Source organism: Enhydra lutris, unplaced genomic scaffold, assembly GCF_002288905.1.
Source record: "Enhydra lutris kenyoni isolate GAN:26980312 unplaced genomic scaffold, ASM228890v2 scaffoldscaffold89, whole genome shotgun sequence".
Lineage (NCBI taxonomy): Eukaryota > Metazoa > Chordata > Mammalia > Carnivora > Mustelidae > Enhydra > Enhydra lutris.
The window spans coordinates 1,946,703-1,969,743 of record NW_019154173.1 but is presented as its reverse complement, the minus strand read 5'-3'; the positions used below and the strand labels follow the sequence as shown (position 1 = coordinate 1,969,743).

At 43.8% G+C, this 23,041-nt stretch overlaps 1 protein-coding gene across 1 annotated transcript in view; it reads right to left on the bottom strand.

Moving 5' to 3' along the window:
- The window catches only part of LOC111162162 (glypican 4), a 103,224-nt gene that overhangs the window by 15,588 nt on the left and 64,595 nt on the right, over positions 1–23,041 (bottom strand). Inside the window, exons 2-3 of the mRNA XM_022526356.1 lie at positions 17,246–17,404; positions 3,321–3,712 (exon numbers count right to left, since the gene is read on the bottom strand). Of these exons, the coding sequence (XP_022382064.1) occupies positions 3,321–3,712; positions 17,246–17,404 (551 nt within the window). The remainder of the gene's footprint in view (positions 1–3,320; positions 3,713–17,245; positions 17,405–23,041) is intronic.

Below are 23,041 nucleotides of genomic sequence, written 5' to 3'. Positions count from 1 at the left end.
TAAATTAAGCCTTATACCTTGTATTCATTGTATTCTCATATAACTATGCAAACATCTCTTACGCCGATATTAGAAAATACAATGAACATAGACTACAGATCAATTCTGAAGCAAATTTAGGGTTATATTTAGAAAGGAACTTTCTCAAACAACAATACTAAGGTACACAGGAAATCTCTTGCTTAAAAAAAAAAAAATTCATACCAGAAATTGTGACTCTTTTGTTCTGAGTCACATACTCTTTATTGTATAGTTAAGGGAGTTTGAATCTTATATACAAAAGCCAATCTTATGGATTTCCCACCATGAATTCTGAGAACCATGTCAAGAAGAATGGGACACAGGGAAGCCACAACTGCTCCCTTCTCCCTACCCTGGGAGGTGGGGTAGGATGGACAACAGCAAGCCTTCTAAGCCCTTGACTTTCTAAATCTGCAGTGAGGGGACCTAAGTGGCTCAGTTGGTTGAGTGACTGTCTTTGGTTCAGGTCATGATCCTGGAGTCCCGGGCTCCCTGCTCAGCAGGGGGTCTGCTTCTCCCTCTGACCTTCCACCTCTCATGCTCGCTCTCTCATTCTTTCTCTCTCAAATAAATAAAAATATTTAAAAAATAAAATAAAAATAAATAAATCTGCAACGAAGAGTCTCTAAATCACTTCCTTGTTTCATCTACTGCCTTCCACCATGAGCTGGAGTTTCTGGAACCTCAGCTCTCTGAAGCGGGGCTCCCACCTAGCAAAGTGAAGTGAACCAGACTTCTGCTGGCTTGGTCTCCTCTTCCCAAGAACTGAAAGACGGATGGCTAATGGAAAGCAACCATTTTTTAGATGCTTGTAAAGGACGTTCTACTTCATGCCTTTCTCTTTGGCTCAAGTGTCTCTCTCTCTCTCTCTCTCTCTCTCATTCAAAGCACACAGCCCTGCCTCCCTGCCTGTTCAGCTGAGGATGAACACAAGGACTTGTTGGTGTGTTGGGTGAGCTACCATGTAAATAACTGTGCCTTGTTTCAGGGCTCTGAGATGAGCATCTGGAGGATTCCTAATGATTGCTGAGGTTGGCCGAAGTTCAGGAATCAGATTATTCCTTTAATTATAACCGTCACCCCTGCTCAACTTGCTCTCACCCACCATTTATAAGGAGAGTATCAGGAAGAAAAGGAGTCAACAAGAACATGTTGGAAAGAACTGCCGTTCCCTGAGAGTTCAGGTGCCTGGAGAGGAGAGGGAATACACAGACCTGCCAGAATGAAGGTGACCAATCAGCTAAGCCTCCTTTCTCACCCAGTCCTGGGATGGAACATCCTAGAAACACCTACTTCTGATGGTACACAATTCTTTAGAATCTCACCTTCACTGGACTAACCTCAAAGTTTCCTCTCTAACTAGGGTAACCCGGAAGCCTGGTATGCTCAAGGCAGCCCTGGTTGCCTCAAACTTAGCGGTACATGCTGTCTGGGTGGGACTGCTAATAAGCACCTCACGGTTTAGACAGCAAGCATCCTGGTTTGGACCATACATTCCTTGGTCATCCGAACTCTAAACGAACTCTCTCATAGGCCATCAGATTGATATTCCAGTTGTCTGACCACTCCCTTCAGGCCTCAAAACAAGGAGCTCCTTGTCCTTCTGTCTGCAAGTTTTTGAGCGAACAGATTATAATCTGGCTTTTCCTTTGAGAGCTGAAATGTAACAGCACCAAGATCAGTCTTCCTAAGGTAACTTGCCCCAGATTACTGTTTCTTTGCTGATATCAAGTCATGGAAGGGTAGAGGAAGAAAGGCCTTCAGGAAGTTTTCAAATTTCATTTTTTTTCTGAGGGAGCAGGGACTGAAGGAGCCAGAGAACTTTTTACTCCCTTGAAATCTTGCCCAAAACTCTACTTTGAGGGGCACCTGGGTGGCTCAAGCAGTTAAGTGTATAATTCTTGATTTTGGCTCAGGTCATGATCTCAGGGTTGGGAGATCGAGCCCTGTGCCAGGCTCCACACTCGCAGGGAGTCTGCTCTAGATTTTCTCTCCCTCCCCCTGCTTGCTTTCTCTCTCTCTCAAAATAGATAAATAACATCTTAAAGGGATGCCTGGGTGGCTCAGTTGGTTAAGCGGCTGCCTTCGGCTCAGGTCATGATCCCAGCATCCTGGGATCGGAGTCCCACATCGGGCTCCTTGCTAGGCAAGGAGTCTGCTTCTCCCTCTGCCTCTGCCTGCCACTCTGTCTGCCTGTGCTCACTCTTGCTCTCTCTCTCTCTGACAAATAAATAAAATCTTAAAAAAAAATATCTTAAAAACAAAACAAAATAAAACAACCCTCTACTTTGAAAAGCGAGAAAAACAAAGCTTCTCTGGTGCAGCCAGGAGGGAAAGGCACAGAGGTGTAGTCTCCGTTCCAGGAAGGCTCCACCCGTCTCCCTTGCCTCTCACCTCTGGATGGAGGCCCCTGAACGACCTCCTTAGCTGGCTTCAGAGAACACTGTCCAGTTCTTTTACTTTACAAATGAGGGAAATGTGCCTCATTGCACCTGCTGTTGCCTACACAGTACGATTTCATTCTATCCATTGGTAACCCTTTATATCAACAAAGCCGCAAGTCAAGAGCACGGGGCACCCACTAACTGTCATAAAAAGCTCTGCCTTCTAAAGAGAGCTAGGTACACCTTAAAACAAGGAAACCCATACTAACGCATGTTCAATACAGCTCTAGACTGTAAGGCGGGGGCCCCAAACCCAGTCACTCAAAGCAAACAAACACGGAGCCCGCCTGCTTCTTTCTCTGGAGGGGAAGGAGAACAGAAGCTGAAGAGCATGGCCATGCTAAACCCACTTTGGGAAATTAAGATTCCAAAGTGAACATGCATTCTGCTTCCAAGAATGGCTACCAGAGAAAGCACTGGAAAGAATGACATTATGGGATGGTGTTCATCACAGCACGGTCTCTAACTCCAGGATGTACCTGTATCAGAACAAAGTGTGTGAGGGAAAGGCCAAGAGAAAGAAGAGAGCAGAATAGGAGAAAATGGTTATCCAGCCCATGGAATTCTATTGATTTTCCAACCTCCCAAACTTTCTCTTTTTAAACTTATTTATTTGAGAGAGAGACAAAGAGAGAGAGCACAAGCAAGACGGACAAAGGAGGGAGAGAATCCCGTGCAGACTCCCCACTGAGCGTGGAGCCAGACCCAGGGCTCCAACCTGCGGCCCGGAGAGCATGACCTGAGCCAAAATCAAGAGTCTGACGCCCAACCGAATGCGCCCCCTTAGCACCCCCCCAAACTTTCTTTTGAAATGAAACAACAGAAACAAAGGCGTGGGATGCAGAGAGCACTTACCACGGAGACTTTGCTCACTACGTCTCTCGCGACTGCTAAGCCTTGAGCAAAAGTACGGGCGGCGACGAATGCACGCGTAACCTGCAGCTTCAGTTTCCGAGGGACGTCTCCGAAGGGCTTCAGCTGTTCCGTGTACTTGCTCACGCACTCCAGATACTCGTCTGTGAAGTGGTACTGGGAGTTCACCAGGCGGAACATCCGCTCCAGAAGGCGAGCCCAGAAGTCACTTAGCATTTCTTCCAGGTTCACGCTTCCCGCCACGTAGTAGCGCTTCAGCTCTCCGAAGAGATCTTTAAATAGCTCAGAATTTTGCATGTATAAGCGGCCATAGGTCTTCACGAACATGTCATTCAGGGATTTCTCTGCATTTTCCAGTAGTTCTTTGAAGAATTCTAAAGACAAAAGAAAAAAAGGAAGAAAAGATTTTCAGTAATTAAGTAACAAAGTGTCTTTCAGGTCAGTTTGAAAGCTGGGGGAAAAAAATGACAAAATGAAATTGGAAAACACACTCATATATAAGGTGGATTTCTTTTCATGTCAGTGAAAGGAAATCCAGGTCACAAGCCACAAAGTCATGTACACGTGTTTACACCTAAGAGAGGGGGAAAATAATTATTTTAGACCAACAACTTCTCAGGAGTCAATATAAAATACACACACATGCATGTATGTACACACACGCGCGCGCGCACACACACACACATCTCTCGTTCAGTCACAAGGTAAATAAAGAGCTGGATAAAAATGGGTACATGAGATCTAAAACATGAGGCCTGCCAGAACTTTCTACAGCAAGAATCGAAACCAAAGCTAACGATGCCTCCTAACTGAAACCTGACACCCGGACAGGTATTTTCAAAACATGTTGTTTTACTCGGACCCATTTTTTTTTTCTTTTCTCCTTACATCTACGTGACATGCAAGAACACTGCCTAGTACATGCTGGAGGCCAAGAAACATAATGAAATACCACAAAAGCTAGTGCTGAGGTTTTCTGAAAAGAAGTTCTCAGGTGTTCCCTGTGACATTAGCACAAATTGGGGTATCCAAGTTGAACATGGGTTCTTAAAGGATTCATATGGTAACATCATGAGATTCTTTGTTGCGGGGAGAGGGGAAAAAAGGGGGGAGAAGGGAGAGGAGGGAGAGAGACACGCAACATGAAATCTGTGGTTGAGTCATGTATTTACAGGCAACAGGAAAATAACGGAGAAAAATACGTAAGAATACCTGGTTATTCCACATTTACTTTCTGGCCTGAATGCTGAAAGATTTTAATCTCTTAAGTACAAAGGGCAAATTAGGTTTTCCTGAAGCTTTTGTGAGGCAGTTCAAAGAAGGAAAGAGCTAATGGTGTATCTGTAACAATCATTCTTAATGAATCTGTGGCTGGTATAAAAATAAACACTTCAAGATATTAAGTTTACAAGCAGGGAATGTAATAAATACTAAAGCGAAATAGAAGGACCGCATTAAGAAAGTGCCTCCAAGAGAACATGGAGTAGAAGAAAAACTCTGGTGCCTCCTTTGAAGCCAGAAGAACATTAGCAATCTTCTCGAAATGCAATAGCATGGCAAAGCCATTATCCGTTATCTTCTCATGTCCGGCAGGCAAATAAATGAGAGGCTGAAAACTACTTTCCCGTAGTCTCTCAAAACTTGCACTGGAAACACTGTAAGCCTTTTGGAAGGGGTGTGGGTGACTCTGAGTACTTCCAAGAGCTTCCATACTTGTGCCCCCAGCTCATTACCACATGGTGACTTGAGCCCGCAAGGTCACCGTCTTCTGGGTTCCAGCTTCCCAAACTATGTGTGTTTTGTCTGTGGGGTATTTCTGCGGGGAGAAGGGCTCTTTCCTTTCCCTTCGGTTGAAGTTTCGCTTGTTTTGTATTTCCTGGGCGCTCTTCAAGGAGGAGAGAAGAAATGGATTCCCTCTGAAGAGCTAAAAAAGGGGGGCGGGGAGGCAGGGACCTGAGGAGAGGCCCGCAAGTCAACTCCTCTCCTCCATTACCAGCACAGCCTGGTGTTTTTACCCAAGGTCGCTCCCTGGAAGGAGACCAGAAAGTACGCAAGGAGCTAGGGGAACCATATGAAAAGCATTACTCAAATCAGGTGCCTGAGAGGCCTCTCTAATTCTCTCCAGAATCCCAAGTGATTCTCAAGTGCGGTCCCACGACAGGCCACCAGCAACACCACATCAGCAGGGCCCTTGTTAGAAATGCAAGTTCTTGGGCCCCACCCTAAACCCACCAGATCAGAGACCCCGGGCATGGAGCCCAGCCATCTGGGAATCCGGTTCCCCTAATGTTTGAGAACTGTTGTTCTAGCCAAGGAAACGTGTCCCATTTCACCCCTCAACAGCAATCAGCACCAGCTCGGGGCTGTGCTAAATATGAAGCATAAGGGTTAAGCGTTTTAATTAGAGGAAAACGTCTTTCCAATGACTTGGGGTTTTTTCCATTTTTTTCTTGCATTCTTGGGTGTGATTTATAATTTTTGGGGTGGGGGGGATAAATTTTCTTGAACGGAAGTCTCTCAACTAAGTGTCCAGAAGGCAGGTAGCACTTTCCTAGAATTCAAAGCTGGGGGGTGTTGGGGTAAGAAGCAACATGAAAGTGTCATCTGGTCCACTTCCCATACCTTGTTCGATTCCCTAGCAGCCCTGCCCTAGCTGCTGGTTCACTGGGGACACGATAAAGAAGGTACGCCAAGCCACGTCAGTACGCGTCTGGTAGGCTGCACACATACCTCGCACACACTGGGAAACTAAAGGTTGGTCACTGAGCTCTATCCGCGAGCCTTGTGTCAATCCCCTGCTATTAGTACTTCACAGTCCTGAAGAGAGGATTCCAAAGGTGACCATAGGTCCTTCCCTAATATTGGATTTTTATTATATTGCTCATAAAATAGGCACACATCATTTAGGGTAGAAGTAGGATGTTGGAAATTATTTGCCTTGTGCTTTGATGACTCATGTAATAAGGTACTCTGAATACACACTTGCATGTCTAGGGAATGGCACCCACAGTTGTATAGCTTTTAAGGGTGGGGGCAGGGAGGCATTTCAGAAGTGTTTTAATTTAAAACAGCTGTACAGTGTCAGAGTTCATTGTTCAGGCTCCAAAGGGCTCCAGGTCAAAGAATTGCCAAGACACTGAGCATTTGATGGGGTGGGGGGGGATAAAAGTCTTAAAGAGTTCCTCACTGAGATCAAGAACCCATGGGTTAGTTGTTACTCTGTGTAACGTAGCAGCTTTGGAGTGTAAGAGAAGTGATCTAATTAAGACAACGGATTTCAAACCAGCATGCCCTCTGTCCAGTACCACCAGGGAACTTGTTCTGTTTCCCACGACTCAAATTCTGTCTAGGAAGGGTTGTGTGCATGCATGTAGGATTGCGTGTGTACTGTGTGTGATGTTAATTTAAACAGGAGTTAACTTGGTGCTACATACATGTTCTAATTCTTTTGATTGCTCAGAACATTGATTTCCTTTCTGATCCACTTTAAGACTCTTTAGTATAGTCATATAAGTTGCAAATACAAAGATTGTTTGAGTGGGCTACATGCAAAAATTCTATAAAATTGACATAACAAGTTAAAATCTGATCCATGAATCCCTCCTAACGGCCATGCAATTTGACAAGTATGTACTGAGTGGCTATTATGGGCTCAAATCAAAGCACACAGTTGTATCACACATCTTAACTTTCTTGCCCAATCAGACTGTAATCAACATTCCCAAGAAGACTTACTTCCTTCATCCAACTCACCTTTAATATACCGCCAACACTCCGCACGTGTTTTTACGTGCAGAGACTTTTACAGCACCTATAAAATCTTTCATCGTCCATTTCATATAGAGTTTTAAAGTATCTCTTTTGCCTATGGAAGTTAACAGAACAAAAGCCAAGGGACCTGAAGGACCCGAACTCCCTTCTCTTTAGACTTACTCTTACTGACCCTGTTAAATGGGACTATTTGATCTATGCGTTTTGCCCCAGAGACCATGTAAGGATGGCAAACATAATTTAAATTCCAAAATCCATACTGGATACGTCCAATATCACCCAAAGCATAATAATTTGCTGTAAGGAGAAAAAAGGAGAAAAGGGGGTAGGGGAGCTCCTCCTATCAAACTACCAGCTTCCACATGTTCATGTATAACTCCTCCTTTCCTACTAGGACACTTCCTTCTCAATGAGGAATAGAGCAGAATTAGACATTCGTGTCCTGGTCCCGGTCCCCGGCCATCAGTAGCAACTTCACTAATCACTGTAACATTCATCTTCACTTTTCTCCATTATTCAGAATTCAGGATTAGGGTCTGGTCTTAACTAAACAACTGTACAGGCCCCAGACACCTAGCAATGACTCCTTCTTAATCATTATGCCTGAAGCCAGTTATAAGACACTTGGTGGCTAATAGAAGACCGGCCAGAGCAGTGTACCCAGGACTCCACAACCATCAGAAGCTTAGATCATCGGGAATTAGATCTCCCTTGTGACAACTGCTTGTATTCATGGAAAATGCCAGGGAGGGAGTCTGTTTCAAGGGATGCTACAGGTATCTGAAAGACGGAGTCAAAGATAATCAGGGTGTATTTCTCCCTCAGCTTTCAGCTTCAGTGTTTGTATTCAAGGATCAAGCAACTGCTACTCCCAGGACTCGTGGGCGAGCACTGAACACAAACACTGTAACATGCTGCATATCAAAACAGGGGTGAAACATGGGCAAAGTGTGGGATCCCTCACTTACGAGCTGTGTGGCCTTGAATGGACAGAGGATCTAACCTCACTGATTTTGTTGGGCCTCACCCATAAGGCTGTTACTGCTCACCTCATGGATAATGCCCAGCATGCCAGAGATCCTCAATAAATGGTACTACTGATGATCAGCGAAGTGTTCTTATTGTCACCTTTATGGTTTCTTCCTATCTACAGTCACTTTAAAAATCTCTTAAGGATCGTTTTTATCCTTCTTGGCAGAGTCGAGTATTATCCAGCTCGGGGAACATAAATTAAGCCAAAGCTGCTGGAGGTCAGTTAAGAAGACCCAAGGCCTTATAAAACTGGGAGCAATTTAGGCAAAGGAAATGCTTAATGGCTCCAGCTTCCAATGCGGTGAAATGTCCCTGACATCTGCAAGGGTGGCAGCGACCACCAAGTGAAAGACACCGAAGGGAGAAACCTCAGCCCATGGGAGAGGCTTTATATTAAAAGAGGGTATCACACACATCACACACATATAAACACAGATCAGGGTTAAAGATTAAGCAAAGAACCGGGGAAAGGAAAATTAAGAATGAAGCGGCAGGTCCACCCCCAACCCTCCCCACGCATTTCATCTGCCACAAGTCTGCTCAGTACAAGGGCTGAGCTATGGGACTGAAAATATTTTCCAGCTCTAAAATGGATTATTCTGAATGTCAGTAGTATCAGTATAACACGGGAAAAACTAGAACGAGAGGTCGCCTTTTCCATATAAAAGTTTTCTACGCAAATATCCTGTCTTTTAAAACAACGAAGAGGAACATCCCGTTCTTCTCTATCCCCAGCCACTTGTCTTGCATCAAATAAACATTCGAAATTCTTGACAGAGGTCAAAAGGCCCCAGTTCTGCTATTAAACACCATTAGTTACTCCATTATAAACAATCGACTGGCTATTGATTATTAATGAGCTAGAAAACGTTCTAGAACTAACCCACGACCTTAAGAGACTGGAAGCCCTTTCTACTCAATCCACTTGGCTGCGTGTTATAAATTGCCACCTTGTATTTATATTATTAGGAAATCTCCTTTTCCGTCGAAGGATTAATTTCCCCTTTACTGTAAAGACTGTACTTCACAGCCCTGGCATGGCATGCGAGCAGTAAGTTACCACCTCGACAAAATTCCTGAGAAAAGCAGGCTCCTTGTAAGTGCTACAAATCATACTTTTCTCCCTGTTAAGAAAACTCGAGTTCTAGTCACCCCTTCATTGGAGATCTCGCATTTAAGCAAGAATGGCTAATGTAAGCATCTACAAATGAAAGAGAAAAAGGAAATGAAACAAGCATTTTACCCACTGAAATAAAACGCAAAGAAACACAAACTTCGGTCTCTGATAATCTTCCCCCTCTGCTTTGCTTTTTCGGTAATGTCTGCTGAAGTTTCCGGCAGGCACTTTCCTCTGTCTTGGCATGATCTTACTCCCTCCAAAGTGCCTGCTAGGGCACGGTGTACTAAAAGGACACGTACTTGACGAATGCTCGTCAACTGATCGCACATCCACAGACCTCCCCTAGGATGACAGTGCGACGGCCAACTGCAGTCCTCATGAGGGGCTGTGAACGTCCACAAGGTTCATTTTCTTGGGTAATCCGTTCTGAATGCTAAAGGTCCTTATGGTATCTCCCGTGGCACCCGTCTCTCGCTACTGTAGCCGGAGACATGGGGTCACAGCTCTTAAGCCTTCTCTTGGAGCCCATGTCATCCGTACCAAGGGTACAATCAGCACTAGCTAGCCAGTTAGTTCCCTTTGACACACGTACTCCTTCTCACTCAGGTGCCCAGAGGAGGCTGACTTAAGAAGTTAAGGAAGCCAGGAGGCTGGAGCAGCCAGCCCAGAGGTTCCCTATACTAACCTTTACGTGGATCTATTCTACAATCTCCCATAGAAACCTTCTAATACGGTCTAGGTGCTCATGACCTATTAACAAGAGAAAACTAGGACACAAGGTAACTGTAATCTGTTAGGATTCCAATTTGCGTCTACCTGCACAAAAAAGACGAGGCAAATACAATGTTGTCATAAATATAACAGGTGTTACGGACCTGGGGTAATTTTTTTCATCAGACGTTTCTCAAATTTGTTCACCCAAATTTTTCAGTGACATTTTATAACCAGAAAAATACTGTACCCTCATGTATGCACAAAGTACTTTATTTCCCTCATTCCATTCGTTTAACTTAATTGCTGGAGGTTTCCGTGCATTTTTCTGTCTACATAGGGTCTATAGTGACCAGTGTGATATGTTGGGGGTGGGGAACCCACCCAAATATTTTCTTAAAATGCCACCAAAGCATTTCTTACATTTTTTCATTTAAAAAAATACAATTTTAAGTATCCCATTCAAATTGTAGCAATTTAAAAAGTCTGGCAAAATACAAAGAAAATATAAACATACTGCCGATAACCCCACTAGTAAAGCACAACAATGATGCTTTATTGAATTCTCTTCTTCCTATGAAGATATGTATTGTTACAGGCTTGAGATAGTATCGTATCTGTACCCCGTTCTCGGGTGACACTGTGAGCTTAGCGTTTCCTGTGTGATTAAAGATCCTTCAGAAACCTCACCGGTAACAACTGCATGTACCTGACACCATGTGGATGGGCCAGAGCCACATGGGACATTTAGACAGATTTCCTGTCATTATTGTGATGAACATGCTTGCGCAGAAATCTTTCTTTCCTTGAGATAAATACCAAAAAGTAGAATGACTAACTCAAAGGGTATGAATGTTTTCAAGACTTCTGACACACTGACCTCTGGAAAAGGTGTGCAAACGTAACACTCTGAGTCATATTAATTTTGAGAGTTTCGATGGCTTTGCCGATTCTTTCCAGGGGAGGAGGATGGAGCTGGGCCGGGACAATAAACAAGGAAGGCCCGACTGGCTGGAGAATTCCCCCAGTCAATCAGTTGGGAGGCAGTGCTAGATCAAATACGCCCTTTTCTTCGCCTGGCCAGACAGACACAGAGAAGGAGGTGGGCAGAGAGGAACAACAGCGTTCTCCACTCCCAGGCTCAAAGTGCAGTGAACCAACAAAGTAGATAAAAGGCTTTCAGCTGACGCTCTTCCATTTTATTTACTTGCCTCCAAACAGATGAGCTGCCTCTTGCTGATGCTGTGACTCCTTAAGAAGTCAAAGCTAACAGCAGAGGCCCGCAGTGCTGGGGCTCGGAGCTCCCTTCGAGCCTCACTAGCCTTCCCAACCCAGCGAGATAGCCAAGGCTAGCACAACAATTGGTCACACTTCAGATAACAGCTCAAAGGGCAGAAAACCTTTGTCAATACGGAAATGTGTGTGTTTTGTCTGAGCTCTTGATTTGATTACAGTAAGCTGCCAGTGTCTCTTTTTCATCGAGTTTCACAGAGAGATTATCAAAAGAGTTAGCCAAAATGCCTGGCATTTTAGTCCCCTTCACAGGGAAGGAAAAGAAAACAGAATGGTAAAGAAAAGAGAAGTAGTGCCGTCCAACGAAATCAAAGACCCCCGGTATTAGGATCTGGAAAGAGCGCAACATTTGCAGGATGGCCAGAAAGCCTAGCATGTGTCTCTGTCTCTCTCTTCAATTCCGAAGATACTTGTCCTGTGAAATGCTGTCCACTGCACTACAGCAGAGGTTTAAAAAAGCAACACATTTTTTTAAACATCTGAATGGATCAAATCTGAGGTGAGGATTAAAGTCACCCCACACCAAAGACACAGATGTAGTGAAAAGAAGGGCCATCTGTACCCCAATGTTCATAGCAGCAATGGCCACAGTTGCCAAACTGTAAAAAGAACCAAGATGCCCTTCAACAGACGAATGGATAAGGAAGATGTGGTCCATATACACTATGGAGTACTATGCCACCATCAGAAAGGATGAATACCCAACTTTTGTAGCAACATGGATGGAACTGGAGATTATGCTGAGTGAAATAAGTCAAGCAGAGAGAGTCAATTATCATATGGTTTCACTTACTTGTGGAGCATAAGGAATAACTCGGAGGACATGGGGAGATGGAGAGGAGAAGGGAGTGGGGCGAAATCGGAGGGGGAGACGAACCATGAGAGACTGTGGACTCTGAGAAACAAACTGAGAATTTGGAAGGGCGGGAGTTGGGGGGTTGGGTGAGCCTGCTGGTGGGTACTAAGGAGGGCACATACTGCATGGAGTACTGGGTGTGATGCATAAACAATGAATTTTGGAACACTGAAAAAACAAAGTTAAAAAAATTTTTTTAAATTAAAAAAAATTAAAAGTCACCCCTAGGATGGATGTATGTACTACATTCCTACTACATGTTTATTTTGGAGGATATTTAAGACTTGCTTTTTAATAAACATAAAGACCTTCCCCAGGGGTCTTCAGCCAGTCGACATGGAGGTGCAGAGCACAAGAATAAAAGGACGTAGCTGAAGAAATAGTGAAGGTCAAAGGTCAGGAAAATTCCAGAAATTTCAGCTTAGCTAATGGCCATGAAGCTTAGTCGGACACATTTGCCTTTTAAGGTGAGTGGCCAGCTTCCTCCCACTGAGGTCACTGCTTTCACAGGCCTGTGAATGCTAATGCCGTCAGCTCCCTGCGCCTCCGCACTGGTCGCTGGTTTCGCTGGTTTCCCGACCAGCCTAATGAAGGGCTAGCCGCTGTGAACTCTGGGAAATTTCCAGTCAGTGATTAAAACACAGATTTGGCTAAATCTGCAGAGTGCAACGCGTCCTGCCTTTGTGAAGTGATAGAAAACAAGGGGGCTTGAGGGCTTAAGGGAAGGGTGGCCACTTTGATTTACACTTGGCCCATGCAGATAGATGGGACAGACAATTATTTCTTTTATGTGCATTTTAAGCTAATTCAGAAAATTTCTACTATTATTCGAGTTAACAAGCTTCAGGCTCATGGGAGGGTTTTCAAAGACCTGGGGAAAGTAGTGGAGTTAAGAAATGATAGCAGGAAAATAGAGGGTATCAGACAGGCGGCTAATTAACATCTTGTGAGACCTTTCACTAAAGCAGCTGGTCCAGTCACATGTTTAGAAGATTCACAGAATTTTTAGAACTGAAAGGGTCTTTATAGAGACCATCGAGCTCAACCCCCTCATTTTATGGATGGGAAAACTGAGACCCAGTTAATTGCCGCGGGTCACAGTGGGTTCACAACAGAACCAGGCTGACAATTCAATGTGCTCTGCTTCCTGAAGTTACTACATTTGTTCCCTAAAATGAGGAATTAACACTTTTTGCAATGAACTGGCCTCAGACATCTCCATTTCCTTAAGATTTCTTCAGCATGCAAACCATTTGATTCGGGAAGTGAAGCAAAAATGTATTTTCATATTTGTTACTTCATTTTTACTATGTGATTCAGAGATATATTTAACGTGGCAGCTCTAATCTTTTTAATCTATTTGGGTTGTCTGAACTATGCTTCTTTTAAAAACAACTAGTCTCTCACAAAACGCGACATTTTGGGGTGGGCCTTTATGTTGTGGTCCTAAAACACGGATTATGCCCCACTTCTATTATTTCTACTCCTTTGCCTGGCAATTCTTTCAAAGCCCCCCCCCCCCAACTGAGCATCTGATTAGCATATTCATGAGACAACCCATTCAGCTATGTTAATTAGCAGTTCTACTTCAAAAAAAAAAAATAAGAAAAGAAATTTGTTTTTCCCAGAACCCACCAAGAGGGGGAGCAGCTAGCTCTGCCACTTCCCTTTCTGGCTCTAGGTCTCTAGCCTAGGTATGGAACTTCCTCAGTTCAAGTGTACATAAGGGAGATTACAGTGTAGAAAAATAAAGAGGTGAGACCTTAAACTCAGATCTACAAGTTTAAAATAGGAGAATCCTGAGAATTCCACTGGGGAGGGATGCTGCCTAAGGAAGCATGCTTCTGTACTTTAGCTAGGTCTGAAAACACATGCATGCACACAGTTTATAACTTAAAAATAGATTTACAGACTGTATAATCTCTTTAGATGGGCAAACAATAAAAAATTAAACATGTAAAAAAAATTAAACATGTAGAATAAAAGAAAGCCTTTAGAGATAAGGGAACTGGCTCCGAAACACCAAGACTGGCACTTGAACTCCAGAGCTCCTTGAGGAAGAAAGATAGAAATTTGAGGTAATGGGATGGTTTCCAGTTAAAGAAGGCTGACCTGCTAAAAGACTACGAACCTTATTTTTGTTGAAAAGTTTCTAACAGGGGCACCTGGGTGGCTCAGTTGGTTAAGTGTCTGCTTTCAGCTCAGGTCGTGATCTCGGGCTCCTGGGATCCAGCTGCTTCTCCCTCTCCCTCTGCCCCTTCCCTCACCCACCGCTTGTGTGTGTACGCTCTCTCTAGTAAATAAATAACCTGTTCCGGCCATAGAAAAAAGTGGTATCTCATCAGCAGGACTTGAGTTTTGATGGTAGAGGAAGTTGCCTGGGCTCAGGGTCACCACTTCAAATTTATACCGTAAGCTTAGAGATGGCAAAAGATGCTCCTTTGAAGTTGCCTGACCTTGTAGGTTTCCATGTGTCCCTCTCCTATTTCCTCAAGACTTGTCAGCCTTCTTCGTGCCACTTGGCCACCCCAGCTTGGTTCTCCAGTGGCCATCTTGTTGCTCGGCCCAACCTCCTCCCTTTCATTCACATCAATGACCTCGGGCTTGTCCTTTATAATGGCCTGGACCATTCTTGGACCAAGCACCCTGCCCTTGGATTTCTGAGCATCAAGACAGCCCCTATACAATTTCACTCAACCTCCTCTTTAGGCTTAAGGAGTACTGACGGGTCCTAACTGCCACCCTTAAAAATCAGTCAACAAACATGGTGCCCACTTGAGGATTATGGTTTGTTGGATACCAGTCAACTGGGGTTTTACCATACAAAAGCTTTTAATTATCCCAGAAAACCTGGTTGGAAGGAAATAGGCAATGCATCCCAGCTCTGTTCTGATCTCCGGGCCAAACACAATTCAACTACTACTCCTTCAAAAGAAATTTACGCTGTGCTCACTACCTTTATTGTCTACGCCATGTTTTAATTTGAAGTCAGAAGAAACAAACTAAAGTTTCATAATCAATTTTCATGACCAGTTTTGAAACTGAGAAAGAAACAGTGTTAACACATTTATTGAATGTGAAACCTGGTAGGGAAAGGCCAGAGAAACTGTTTTTCCATCCGTTTTAAAAAAAACATATGTTAACACTTACTGATAGTGTTTCTCTGTATGGCTTTTTAAAAACTACATACTGGAATCATAGGAGTAACGCTATAAAAACATGGGGAGCGGGAAGGGGAAAGAATAGCTTAAGCAGCAGGCCCTTAGGTGAGAGAGGTCACAATGTCCATGGGCTCCGCACCAGGAGGAGACACGTCTAACAGGAAATGGGGCCACTCAGAGGTGGCAGAACTTGAAAACAGCTTGATCTCCACTCCATCATGCTACCAACGGGCCTGCCATTTGTGAAGAGCAGGACTTTTTCCCATCTAAATGCCCTTATTAAACCCCAAGGGGTCATTTTTGTATTTCAGCATCTCAAGTTTTCAAAGATGGCCATCTGATTATCTAAGTATTCTCCTCAAAGTAGAAGAAAATGCTAAGGTTACTGTCTTGAATGAGAAATGCCAGAGTCAAGTAAATTACCAGCCTTTTCAGTAATTACACTAACAGTTTAGTGACCAAGAGAAACTCAATAATTACGCTAACAGTTTAGTGACCAAGAGAGACAGAGGTGGCCTAATGATGTCTTTTGACAATAACACCCACCTTCACATGGTGTTAACATGTTGTTAAGTACTTTTAATGGTTACAGCACACGTGTGTGTGGGGGGGTGTGGACTGATAAACAGGATATATAGATACATAGAACATTTTCACCCATCCAGGAAAAGGAGGACATAAAATCAAGACTGAATACGATTTTGCACGGTAACTGGTGGCAGAATGGGTATGATAAATGACATGCTACATAGAGAAAACTGTAGTTCAACTATGTTACAAACTCAATATGCTCTCTTGGCCTAGCCTGGGAACCTAACACCTATTAAATCGGTTATAAGTTTCAAATAACGAATCTCAAAAGCCAACATTTGAAATACAACCTGTTCTTTAGCTGGGGACTGCCTTATCAGCTATATAAATCTAATTTAGTCCAACTTCTCACCATGGTAACAAGCCCTTTGCAGAAATACTCAAAGACATTTCACATCTCAAAAATTTGCCTTGTACTTCTTCACCACACATACTGTCAAGAAAAGCATGCTTCAAAGGTACTATGTAATTAGAATGGCCTTTAAAACAGGCACAAAGGAAATCATTCCTATTAAAATTAAATCTACTTCATAACAATCTTCAAACTGAGTGAAGAGCACCAGAGAAGAGAATCCTGAGGTGTTTTGGACCCCATACTCCAGAGTTTTTCAAGTCTATCATCTGTAACATTGCTTCAGATATGATTGACGTGCCTCTCATTTGGCTCAGATGGGCTATTTCTTCACTATTAGAAGACAGCATGCGTATGAGAATTCATGTTTGGCACAGGGGACTGAAACGGGTTTGGTCGTGGCTTTACATGGATAGACTAAGCCAAAGTGCCAGCTAAGGGATGAAGCCCAGCTTAACAACAATTATAAATATAGTAGCTACTCCTGGGCCACTGCTGCATGCCAACTCAAGAGCTGAGTTTTAACCCTATCTGTGTTCTACGGGGCTTCTAGGAATTCTAGTTATCTCTGGGAAATCCAGTTTGCAACTTAATTTGAAGTCCAGCATCTGCAGAATCTCTATGCTTATTCTAAGTCTTCAGATGCCTGCCTGCTTTTTATTAGGGAGATTTTTTTTTTTTAAGTGACTTGCGTCAACAGCACTATTTTGTGTTCACCCAAGAAAATAAATGAAAGCCCTTAAATGAAACTACTTCAATCTCTTTTTTGGCTCCTTGCAACCATATTTCCATAATGCCTACCATACAGATTCTAGTGCATCCAGACGGATCCCAGCAGTGAAGCTGGAAGGCTAACTGGCCCTTAGGATCCAACAAGGAGAAAGTCTTGGGAGTTCCGAAAAAGCAGTCGTTGGAAACTGAACTGTCGCCTCTGAACCACGACTTGCAGAAAAGGTGTCAAACGGATTCAAGGACAAAGCACATACTGCTGCTTACTGGGACCGAAGTTCCCGCACCTACCATCAAACTTCTTGTAACGGGAAGCAAAGACGGCTTGCAACTGATCGCACTGTTCGCTCACCACACTTTTGAAATCATCTTTACTTTGCAGGCTGTATTTCTCCTCCATCTCCTGAGAGCAGCAGGTATAGCCCTGGGGACAGATCTTCAAATGATCACCTGGAAGATAAAATTGTAGGACAATCAATCTCCATCATCCTTCATCAAGGGCAAAAGGGAAGAGTTTGGCTTTAGTGCACACACGCCTTTCCTGCAAAAGCCTAGGCATTGTGTGTATCTGAAAAGTTTTACGAAAACTAAATACATCGAGACAGCTAGCAGGCTCAGTGGGGTAGAGCATGCAACTCCTGTTCTCAGGGTCGTGGGTTCAAGCCCCATGTTGGGGGATAAATAAACTAAAAGCACCCCATTCCCTTATGGGAAAGCTAAAATAAAAAAGCCACCTATGATAGACAAAAGAACATGTGAATCAAGAAGACTGCTACACTACAGGAAAATCGGTGTGGCCAATAAACACTATCATTCAAGATCAACCCAGACCTTTTCTTTCTTTCTTTTTTTTTTAAAAAAAGATTTTATTTACTTATTTGACAGAGAGATCACAAGCAGGCAGAGAGGCAGGCAGAGAGAGAGGAGGAAGCAGGCTCCCCTAGAGAGCAGAGAGCCCGATGCGGGGCTCGATCCCAGGACTCTGAGATCATGACCTGAGCCGAAGGCAGCGGCTTAACCCACTGAGCCACCCAGGCGCCCCTCTTTCTTTTTTTTATTAAAGAAATTATTCAAGATTCTATGCTAAATACTGTAGAAGTCATACAAATGACACATAAGTTTTCTTAAGTTTGTGGAGTTTACATTCCAAGAGAGAGCACCCTTAATGAAGAATGATCTATAAAGTACACGTCAGGGGTGCCTGGGTGGCTCAGTGGGTTAAGTGTCTGCCTTTGGGCTCAGGTCATGATCCCAGGGCCTGGGATTGAGTCCTGCACTGGGGAGCCTGCTTCTCACTCTCTCTCTCTTCCCCTGTGCTTCCCCCCTCTAACAAATGAAATAAATAAATAAATAAATAAAATATATGACAGCCAAATACATGATGAACGAACACACCAGCGGTAGTTATACTGTGGGGAAGCCAAGGGGTAAGTAGGTCTCAAGGGGTTGTTGGCCAAAAGAAAACAATGGGAGTTCACACTTGGTAATTTCAGGCTATGATAAGTCACAAAGGGTAACGGCAAACGACCCTTAAATTTCAGATTTTCTCGTTCAGCACCTCCTGTGCAGTTGTCAGACACCATCTGACCTTATAATACCAGGATAAGTGCCCACTCATCCCCGTATAGACTAACGGCTTCGAATAAATGTCATCTTCACGCAGTGATGTAGTCCTAAGAGTCAAGAGAAATGCCGTAAGATGCATCACTCCGCAGCAGCTCAACCCACAAGGTATCTCCCTCCCTCTACACCAACTACGTTTGCTTGTGGTTAGGACAGGAAGGTTTGGAGGGCTTTTTTTTTTTTTTTTTTAAGATCCCAAAGTTCACCCACACCTTGTTCCTCCTGCCACAGAACACAACTGTGCTTTGCGGAGACCATACTTCTCCCTCATAATGCCCAAGACATGGGGTGCCACTGAAACCTGCACCCCAATAGTTCTTACCCCTCGAGCCACACTGCCATGAATTGGTGTGATCTAATTTTTACAGATGTTTACAAGGACTTACTGCCATTGCCCCTTCGCTATTGCCATCCACGTTCCACGTAAGACAAAGGGTCTGAAAACAAATCAAGACCTTGGGAACTCAGGAACGGAGTATGTTGAAGATACATGCACCTGTCTCCCATAAGTGGATGCAATAAATAAAGGGTTGGAGAATGAGGGGCCACTCAACCACCACCAGTCAAGGAAATGAACTGGCCCATGAGCTGGCCATTGCTGCTTCCTGGCTGACTGTGTTTCTAAGAATGACCTTGACCTAAGATAGATACTGCAGTGGCTTTGGAGAGGTGGGGCACTGCAGATGAAATGGACTTAAGCAACTTAATCTGACTAAACTAGGACTGTCTACGGCATGTATGCAAATAATTACATAATCATACATGTGCCTGATCATCTTTCCTTCTCGACAATTAAAAAGTAGGGAGAATATTGCTGCTACACAAAAAGGGGGGGGGGTTACAGTAATCAAGGACTATTTAGGAAAAGGTGGAGGGAAACAATCTTCAAACAACTTCCTCATCCAGAAACTGCTGAAAGTCTCTTTTGGCATTCTTGAAACTCTTGGTCAACAGATCAATCTAACAAAAAAGGGGCGGGGGGGGGGGGTAAGATCGGGTATAAGAGTTTAGGAGTTGTGAAGCTGCAGAGTGTCTCAGATCTCATTAGCCAAAGAAGCAGGATGCTAAGGCTCAGTTTTCTGCAAACACCTTTGTTACAACCAAAAACAAAACTCCCTCTTCCCTGGCTTAACAAGTTCACAGCAGGCCCTTGGTACCGAGGCACATAATTAACAAAAAGCTATCCAGTCGTCTCCAGGTTTCAGGGTTGAGGATTTCCCCCAACACGGTCTTGACAAGTGAAATAATATGAAGGACCCCAACTTGCTATAGTTGGGTTAAATAATCCATCACACTCACACCCCACACAGAAAACTAATTGGAATGCTCAGAGTGAGAGCTTAAGACACTGCAGGGCTATTTAAATGAATTATAGTTAAGGGAGCAGCTACTTCTTAAGTTTGTCACAGGCTAAAATTCATTGCATGCTGGTTTTCAAACACCTGCAAAGATTCCATTGGGATATACACTGAATTTCCAAGGCAAAACAATTCACGAGTTTGGAAAATAATCTATGTTCACCGAATCTTAACAGGTTCACACATATAATAAACCAAAGGGGCCACTTCATGGATGCTATCAAAATAGGTTTCTAACCCCAAGGAAAAGTACACCTTCTTTCCACCCCTAATGCATAACACACACGGGGACACACGGACAGACACACACACACACACACACAACCTGAAGCCAGAAAATTCAGAGACAGCAGGAAAGAATAATTTTCTATACTTAAGAAGGTGCTAGACATTGATGGGTATAAACTGACCCACAGGAATTTTACACTAAGACACCTTTCAAAAATGTCTAATGGCAATAAAAGTCACCAGTAACCTGACATTTCCACAGACACATGTATACAGCAGAGCATCTAAAAGGTCCGGCGTATCAGGGCACCTGGGTGGCTCAGTCGGTTGGGTGGCCGACTCTTGATTTCCGACCACCCAATCTTGGGGCCATGGGATTGAGTCCCACGTCAGTCTCTGCACTCTGGACGGGGTCTGCTTGTCCCTCTCCCACTCCACACTTGTGTGCATGCGCTCTCTCACAAATAAATAAATAAAATCTTTAAATAAATAGATAGATAGTCCAGCACAGTCAGGGTACTCGGCCTGTTTCATAGCCATCGGGGGCCCTTAGCAGGACCTTCTGGATTATACCAGAACACTGGGTTCCATGTTTGTTTTTGCAATAACTAATCAAAGAGAGTCTGCTTTCATTTCAGAGAGGTCTCTCCAGGAAGACTTTGTCTAATGGTAAAAGGCTCGCCTTGTGTAAAGGATGACAACGGGATAGACCCTTGGCTAATGCTGCCTCTGGCAAAGTCGTCTTCCTCTTGGTTTCAAGAAGCCCACTCCAACAGGCCACTTTTGCCCATATAGCCTGGAACACACCACTTATTCGGTCTGTATTTCTAAAAAGCATTACTTGAAAATGTAATCTGACATCCCTGCCCAAAGCCCTGCCTGAGACAAACGCAGTCTGAGACACACTTGTGAATTAAATCCCTAGACACACGTAGGCTACTGGGGGCTTGGTGCCGCAACTGCTTTCGGTTGATGGGAAGTACAAGGAGGAAGTGGTGGGTGGGACAGTCTTGGTGCACTTGAAAATGGAATCCGAGCTCCACATTCTGGTAAGAACTAAAGCCACTCATTTGGTTTTTAAAACATTGAGGTGTCTGGGTGGCACAGTCGGTCAAGCGTCCCACTCTTGGTTTCAGCTCGGGTTGCGATCTCAGTGTCATGGAATCGAGCCCCATCTGAAGCTCCGTGCTCAGTGCAGAGTCTGCTTGGGATGCCCGCTCTTTCTGCCCCTAACCACCCCAACCTCTATGTAGTAGCTCACGCTTAAAGAAATAAATAAATCTTTAAAAATATATAAATAAAACTCGACTATTTCTGGGGCACCTGGCTGGCTCTGTTGGAAGAGCACTCTTGATCTTGAACTTGAATATTTCTACTTTAAGTGCCCCAAATGGTTTATATTAAAAGGGCACACATATTATTTTAAAGACATTCTCTTTGTCTGTGACTGCTCCTAAAATGGTGTGTCTGAAGGACAAATGCCTATTCTTTCTAGAGATCATCTTTCTAAAGCTGGTGATCCTTTCTCACTTACGAAAGATGGAGCGATGCTTGCTTTAGGCCGAGAGAGTGAGCACAGGGACAAGAGGACCTGATGTGGCACAGGTGGGCAGACAGTACGGGGGTAAGTACTAAGCATGTGTTTGTTTTTTTTTTAAAGGGCCCTACGTAATTCTGCTACAGACACTGCCATAAGAATTAGTACCTGAAAGGCTTAAGTAGCAGAGCCACAGAAGAGCTGGCAAGTTGTGAACCAGTTAGTCCAATGGCTCAGGTGAACAGCAGGCCATGACCCAAAGCTATTCTTGTTTCCTCGGTTTCCCTAGCTCAACCTCCTCCTTCCATGACCCCTGCTGTGTGCAGGCTTCTGTCCATGTATCGCTTTCTGGCTGCTTTCACTCCTTCCCTCTCCCCGGACTGTTCTTCATCACCCTCCTGTGTAGCTTCGGACAGCCCTGAATATGAACCCAGAGGCTTTTTTCCTTTTCCTTTTCTGTTTTTTTTTTTTTTAATTTGTTGATTTAGAGTTCCCTGATCTTCATTTAAAAAGCAGGTAAGTTGAATGCTTTACGGTTTTCTAAGGAAGCACCTAAATTAAGTTGCTTTTTGTACATGGCCCTTGATTGGATTTTTCTTTGTGGGTCAGTGGCCTTCTAAAGAAAAAGGGTCCCCTAGCCCTGTCCTCGGAGGCTTGGATGAGATTCAATGAAGCGTGCTTTTAAAAGCTTAACTCTATGTCATTGAAAACCATAAAATAAATAAATAAATAAAATCCCTTGGAAGAGCCAAACTTTTTTCAATCATACCAGTTCTATGTAATTTCTCTTTAGTCTTGATATCAATGCCTTGGTTTTCAAAGCTGAACAAAGACAATCACCATCAATTACTACTCGATCCTGTATTGGTTCCTTTTGGAAGCTCTTCAGATCAGTGCTTAAAGAGGCAGACCCTGAGGATAAGGAATCTAGTCCAACCCTTTACCAGGACTCGGGGGCAAACAATCTGGACACGTGCTTTCTCACTTTACCTCACTCACTTCCTCTCACCGAAGGGTGGCTCCGAGGTACACAAATGGGGTGCAGCCGACATCTGTGGATTTTCGGCTGCTCATACCCACTTCCGTCTAGAAAGTGCTACAAGTGGTGAGCAATTCTCACCACTTGTAAATAAGCAGAGAGCTGCTTATTTACTACCAATTCGACTATTTTGCACTATATCTTACATTCTTACATTACATTCTAGGTCTTTCTCAGAAAATTCATTTAGAAGTCCAACTAGATGCCAAGAACATGTCTCTCCGATTCTCACATGTTTGGGGGGAATGGTGATAGGAGGATGCTTGTAGTTACCACTCAGCGTTGGCTTCCTGCATCTGTAG